Source organism: Tachysurus fulvidraco, chromosome 14, assembly GCF_022655615.1.
Source record: "Tachysurus fulvidraco isolate hzauxx_2018 chromosome 14, HZAU_PFXX_2.0, whole genome shotgun sequence".
Lineage (NCBI taxonomy): Eukaryota > Metazoa > Chordata > Actinopteri > Siluriformes > Bagridae > Tachysurus > Tachysurus fulvidraco.
Genome location: NC_062531.1, coordinates 21,982,664 through 21,990,194, shown reverse-complemented (window position 1 = coordinate 21,990,194; position 7,531 = coordinate 21,982,664). Strand labels below are relative to the sequence as shown.

Below are 7,531 nucleotides of genomic sequence, written 5' to 3'. Positions count from 1 at the left end.
CATAAACAAACACATCAGAAATCACTGATAACATATTTTTCTTGCTTTATACTCAATAACAAATCACTTAAGTATTGAATTTAATATTTAAAACGTATTTATTTTTTGCAATTTATTTGTTAGACTATTTGGCCAAAAGCTTGTGGGCACCTGACCATTACACTGGTATGTGCTTGTTGAACATCCCCATCTAGCATCTAACATTCCCACTTCGTTGTTAGAATGTTAGATGTGTGTGTATGTGTGTGTGTGTTTGTGTGTGTGTGCGTGTGTGTTTGTGTGTGTGTTTGTGTGTGTCTGTGTGTATGCATGTGTGTGTGTGTGTGTGTGTGTGTGTGTGTGTGTGTGTGTGTGTGTATGTTTTGTGTGTGTGTGAACCTCACCCAGTAGGAGGACAGCGCTTGTCTGGCCGTACACATCAATCATGGCCCAGATCGGTTTGCTCGTGTCCAACTGCACCATTTTTTCTCTTTGTTCAAACCCGTCATCCGTCTGAATGCAAAGGTATCCATTGTGTGTCACCCAGCACGTCAGCTCTGTTCGTGGGAAGCAGTAACTGACCGGTACAGGGGTCGCCCAGAATCCCGGAAGGTCGGTGAGTTCAGGAATGGCCAGAGAACACATGGGACCGAGCCCGGGTGGCACGGTGGTAAAACCGACCCGGAGCGCACCGTGCCACCCCGCCACCGAGCGCTCCACGCGCATGCGCACTTTCTCCCCGACTAGCAGTGGTCGACTGCTGAAAGTCACACCGTAACGAAACGATCGCAGATCTCTGGTCGCGCGCCGGTCGCCTGCACTCAACTTTATATTCTGCCCCTTGACCTCGGGGTGAAATGTGAGCGGCCCCAAGCAGTTGTTTCCGCAGGTGCAGGGCGGCCAAGTAACTGGAAGGAATATAGACATGATGACTATAGGAGGGCTTCCTTGTGTGTGTAACGCACTTGGCCAATAATTCTGATTCTGATAAACTGTTATATATGTAATGCAGGGGCGGTTCTAGAACTTTTTAGGGTGGCTTCAGCCCTTTCAGTGTGTGATCTCAGCCACCCTAAAACTATAAGGATCATTTTTTCTTTCATAAATAAACAATAAAAATTACGTTAAAATGCAGGACATTTATCAGCTTGATCCAAGAGCTATTTTTTTTACTTTGCTTTTACGCGCGTGCGTCTTCAGCTGTCTGCTTTATTTGAACGGAGCACAGGTACGCGCAGCGTGCACGCGCAGTCAGACCTGGAGGCGTTTATCTACAACGGCAACCAAAAGCAGTGACATTTCACTATTCTTATTACCAGAGTTGTCATATATAATATATAATATAAAACTCTTCTTCTTTTAAATTCTCACTGAGGGCTAAACCCCCCTAAAGTTGAAATCCTAGAACCGCCCCTTACATTACTTACATTAAACATTACTTAAATGGCATATAACAGTTTATCAGAATCAGAATCAGGTTTATTGGCCAAGTGTTTTTTCTAAGAAGAGCATAGTTTCCATTCAAACATAAGAAATTATGGAAAGGAAACTATGCTCTTCATAGAAAAGCCATTCAATAGCATTTAACAAATAACTTTATCTAAAACTTCAGTAGCTTCTATAACTCTTTTAAATCATGTCACATGGCTTCATGAAAATAAAATATTTCAAAATGTTCTTTAAAAAAGTCTTACCTTTGTCCTTACGTGTCATCGTTGTGATCTTCTTTACAATGACAGATTTACCGATTCTAAGCGAATGGAGCATGTGTCTGTATTTATAACGCGTCGCAGCACGTGCTGTGGGTTTGAACTCAAAACATTGCAGATCATAGGACCGAAAGCTAAAGAAGGAGGAGCCCATAGCGAAAGGGAAGGATCTCGGAAAGTACTTCCATGGGATGCACCTATTTCCAGGGATTTCAGAACAGCGTAACAGATATTGCTTCATCGGTTAGGCGTGGCCTATTCGATAATCGAACTCGAATTTGAACGATTTTGGGTTTTTTTTTTTTGAAAGAGGGCATTTTTTCCAAGACCTCCGGAGACACGCCCACTTTACGTCGTTCTAACGAAACCCCAGGAATTTAGTGAATGCCGTACTTCCATAGTTTCCAAACATAGAGTGGCATGTTTCCTGTAAATACTAAAACTCTTACACAATTCCATGTTTTGAAAAAAAAAGTCTTTTATTTTATTATTGGTTCCAGTGCAATACAGCTTTAGTAAATCCAGCCACACTGTAATCACACGCTGCTTCCATTCTGTATGATAAATGATGTTGACAAACCGGGAATACTGTGGATTTCCGTTGCACCAGGAACAACAGCTGAAACGGATGTACGGTGTTTCCACTTGATGGCATGAACATGAATGAAATAAATATTATGCTAGGTATACTGCATTTGCATTTCTTTTAGCACTTTGGATAAATATGAAAACTTTTAAAATCAATTTCTTTATAATATTCTGCCAAGTGGATGTTGGTTAATTATTATTTTTTTAATTATAAGGCCAATAACTATGGGCAAATATATTTGTAGTGTAATATATACATTCTGGAAGAATGCTTTAATAATTTACTATAAAAATGTGCTTGAATATTTTAATTCAAATGAGACACGAACCTCCCTTCCGTAGGATTGGGATGGTATTGGGACATGTTAGGGCGATGTGAGGATGGTGTTGGGCAATGTGGAGACAGGGTTGGGATGGTGTAGGTGTTGGGGAATTCCTCAACAGAATGCTAGCGTTTATTCTCATGCATTGATGTATTGACTCTAGTGTGTATTCTCATCTTACAGCCAGTGTTTCCCTGATTTACCATAATCCTCACTTGGATGAAGAGCTTACGTAATGTTAAATGAATGTACTAATAGCTCTTAATTTGATATTATTATTCAATAAGGGTTTATTTGTACATTTATAGTTAGAGATAATGTTTTGGAATATCCACAAAACAATTTCGTCCCTGTTATCATGATATAGCAACTATAAACTTTAGAGAATTCTAACTATAAAAGTTATATTTGATACATTATGCTAATTTAGTTTAGTAAAATAATCATTAAAAGTACTCTACACACCACTCAATTGCATACAGTGAGTGCTTAAACTGCTTTAGTACAGGTTCATGATTTGATTTATTATGGTTTGGTGCCAAAAGCATAAAGGTGGCTCTACCTTGTATAGACATAGGTTCGAGTTGATCCATTATGATGCCTTTCTTAAAACGTGTGCTGGGTTACTGACCAGAAGTTTGGGAGTTCAAGCCCCAACATCACGAAACTGCTGTTGTTACCTTGAGATAGGCACAGGCTCCCCGTGACCCGAGTAGTTCGGATAAGCGGTAGAAAATGAGTGAGAGTGAGTGAGTGTTTTCTCCACATGCTTCTTCTTCACACTCACTTTTCCCCAAAGCATGTGGAGAAAAGACTCACTCACTCTCACTCATTTTCTACTGCTTATCCGAACTACTCGGGTCACGGGGAGCCTTTGCCTATCTCAGGCTTCATCGGGCATCGAGGCAGGATACACCCTGGACGGAGTGCCAACCCATCACAGGGCACACACACACACTCTCATTCACTCACACACTACGGACAATTTTTCCAGAGATGCCAATCCACCTACCCTGCATGTCTTTGGACCGGGGGAGGAAACCGGAGTACCCGAAGGAAACCCCCGAGGCACGGGGAGAACATAAAGACATGTAGTGTAAAATTGTATATAAAACATTTACATCTACATTTCAGTTCTCCAGTTGATTCAACAAAGTGCTTAGTGTTTCCATGCTTCTTGAAGTTCTTGTTCATAATATGAATGAAGTTTTAAGAAAATATAGTCTACTAATTCATGTTCATATCTTAATTCGGTACACGATTATGACAATTTGCCCCAATAGTGTGTATGTATCTTTTTGTTTGGTTTATGGTAGCAAAATTCAAGAATCCAGTCAGTCATGGCTGCATGACTACAATGCCTTTTTTTTAAACTGTTATCAGTGAATGTGATCAGTTTAGTTAATTTAACAGCAATAACTCCTGCACAGGTATGAGAAACAAATGACATTCAGTTTTCTTTTCGTCCTTGAGCCTTGTTATTGATCCTTATTTAAAGTTATACATTAATTACTGACCTTGTTAAAGCTGTAGTAAAAGAATCTTAGATTATATATTAGAATATTTATATTTCATGTTGAATCATCTATTTCAACACATCTTTAGAGCCAAGACATATTATCTGGATCCATGGATGAGATCAGTATAAAGAATTTATTACAGTTAATAAATGGTCAGCAATAAACAGTCCTCTCCAAAAGAACATCACGATCATTTCTTGTTTCTTTTTGCTAAACACTAGACCTTTGGGTTTGACGTATGGGCTTCAGTTCTGGGCTTTAGTTCTGGTGATTGACTTGGTCAGATGAAAAAACATTCACTTTACTTTGATGAAGTGTTTAATTGGGTTGGCCAAGTCAAGTCAAGTCAAGAAGCTTTTATTGTTATTTCAACCATACAGTATATAAAGTATCTGTTGCAGTACACAGTGAAATGAGACAACGTTTCTCCAGGATCATGGTGCTACATAAAACAAAGACAGGGTTAGGACTTAGTAAGTAGTCCTAGCCATATAAAGTGCAACTGTGCAACCTGGTGCAAACAGTGCAAGACAAGACAGACAAGACAGTGCAGGACAATACAAACAAGACATACAAGAGTGCAGGACAAAAGACAGTGCAGACAAAAGGTTACAAGACAATACACAAAATACAAAAAAGACAGTACACAAAAGACAGTAAACAAAAAACAGCGCCGACCGACCAGTGTCAATACTGTATGTAAGTACTGAAAGTTCAGAAAATATTGCTTGTAGTAATACTAGAATGAACACAGTTTCTTAGCAGCAGGTCCCTGAGATAGTGTATAAGATTGTGCTAAAACAGGAACAATTGAAATATTGTACAGTATGAGCAAATATGTGTGTGCAAAGAGCAAAAAAGTGTGCAAAACAGCATGTAAACAGTTTGTAAACAGTAAGCATGTAAACCGTTTGATGAATGTAAGCAGCACAATTAGATTGGATGTATTTCTCTGTAAGTTGCTGAACAAAATATGAAAGATTTCAAGAATGATGCCTTTTTTAACAAACTGTTTCATTTTCAGTTTTATGCTTAATATATTCTATCTGTAAAGATACTAGAGTAGAAAATGCTCTATGTTCCAGTAAAACTTTATTTTCTGGTCACATTTCACATCCATGTAACCAGTGTGACAGGAGAGACAATGCATATTGAGCAGTGAATGTACTCTATTATAAATATTCAGATTTTTAAGTTCTACGCGATCAAAAGTTTCAAGAATCTACCAGAATTACGATATTTCACTTTGCATTTCATTAGCGTTTAGCACTTTAACCTTCAAGTTGTGCAAATATTATAATTACAATTCAGTCTATAAGTCATTTACATTGGAATAATTATACATAATGTCATAAACTGTGATTTGCCAATAAACCAGGGTTAATTTTATGGTTGTGAGAGGAATAAGAAAGTTCCTTTCTGTAACCTGAGCAATATAACAGGATCTTTGCAAATCAGACAACAAATACTCCCTAGTTTTAAATATATACTTCCAGAGTAAACACATTATTGGTCCATTATTTAATGGTTTAGCAAAATAAATCCTGGACCAAGGTGTGTATCTCCCAACACGTCACCCCCTATGTGCTGTTTATTGGTGCTTCATCGCTCTGGTGGGTGATTCTGAATGTTTATTAATGCTGGTGCTACCAATTTTCTAAAAGTTCTCACTTCCACTTTAATAAAAACTATAACCATTTCCTATTTCTGCTTCTGTCCAATCAGTCAATCATGTAGCAGAATACAATCATGTCTAGAACTGCAGTTATTCTTCACATCAAAAGTTTCTTGCTCTTTATCATATCCAGTGCATTTCTGGTGAGCTTGTACCTAGTGTAGCTTTAATTTCATTTTCTGCCTTTGAACAATAAGGTCTTCTGGTCTTTCAGCTTCTAACTTTGTTGTTTTGTGTGTTGTTGCTTTTATGGTCACCACGCTTGTAAAGGGTTGTTGTATGAGTTGTTCTGAAGAACATGTTAAATGTTAAATTCTGGAGACTGTTGTACAGTATGCTATGAATCATTATCTATTCTTCTATTTGTATAGCAATGAAATGCATCAAAATGAAACTGAATGTATGCTGCAAGACAAGCATCAGTATCCTTTTATATTCCTGGATAAATTCCAGGTCCCCATGACTGTGGCTATAATACTGTTCTCTCTGTGCATAAGGTACAGATTAAAGGTATGAACCCGCCTTATAAAATACCGATACCATAGTTATGAGATAAATATATACATTTATACCATCTAATTATTTCCTTCAGTTTCTGTAAGATGTTTTGTGACACACATATCAGACCACTTCACTACTTAGTATTAAACTTCCTATTTCTTATTTTCTAAAGATCTAAACTTCGATAGCAAATTTACTCGAAACAAGCTGACTTCTGAGTTAATTATTTTCTAATAGCACTATAAAACACTTTGGATAAATGAATGTATACAACCAAAAATTTGAAGCTTTTTGAATTTTTCTATGTGCTGATGTTTATCACTGAATGTCATCCTGTATACTGACGCTTCAGAACTTATAGGTAAAGAGCTTTAAATAGCGTTCATAAAAAACCATCTATTTTTTTGTTTCATGAACTATTGGGTGTAAACTTTTCATTATGTGTGAGATCAGCAGTCTCCTAAAGAATCAAACCAGGCACCAATGTTCTCAACAGGGACAAAGTTACTTAATTTTTATATATTAATTATCAAATTTGACTGATTGGATACTTGGTTAAATGAGCAAGGTGGTACAGGTATTTCTATTGAAGTGAATAATGAGTGTGTATTTGCTAATGGCTTGGCTTTTAGTTTCCTGAAATGTATATTGCAGCAGCTGAAAGGGTAAACATGTAGTCATCTTTTGCGTGACAACACGTTCTCACCTGCCATATGACTGAAGGTAAAGCTGATTCATGGTTTTCCCGTAAATGGATTCCTTTTACTCTTTCAAAATGAAACTGAATGTATGTTGCACGATACATACATCTGAGTTCAAGTCCTGTTAAATTATAGCAAAGAAGTTTAGATATTCTCCTATATAGTTCTGTGCTCAACATATTCAAATCAACACACAGTATTTGCTTAACAAATTCCCTCCTCACAAGTGCAATCATATTCTTTATTACTGGAGTTTCCTCGAGGCTTCAGTTAATTTAGTGATCGACTGTGAAAGTTTATGAAGAAGTCACCTGCTTTCTAACTCTTTAATTTCCATGGCTTTTCCAGTTCCATGTCTCCAGAAGATCAGATTTACATAATGGAAGTTTTATATTCTTAGCATTAACATGAGATTAAATGTGATTGACTGATTGACTTTTGATTGATTGACACGAACAGATTCCTGGTTAAGGGTGTGCAAACTTATGCAATATGGAATTTAAAAGGTTTTTTAAACATTTAACCCTAAAACATT

The 7,531-nt window shown here is 37.3% G+C and overlaps 1 protein-coding gene across 1 annotated transcript in view; it reads right to left on the bottom strand.

Moving 5' to 3' along the window:
- Window positions 1-1,943, bottom strand: part of LOC113655947 (E3 ubiquitin-protein ligase NEURL3-like) — a 2,682-nt gene extending 739 nt beyond the window's left edge. Inside the window, exons 1-2 of the mRNA XM_027166821.2 lie at window positions 1,674-1,943; window positions 384-887 (exon numbers count right to left, since the gene is read on the bottom strand). Coding sequence (XP_027022622.2) covers window positions 384-887; window positions 1,674-1,929 — 760 coding nt within the window. The 5' untranslated portion in view covers window positions 1,930-1,943. The remainder of the gene's footprint in view (window positions 1-383; window positions 888-1,673) is intronic.
- Window positions 1,944-7,531: the final 5,588 nt, after the last annotated feature.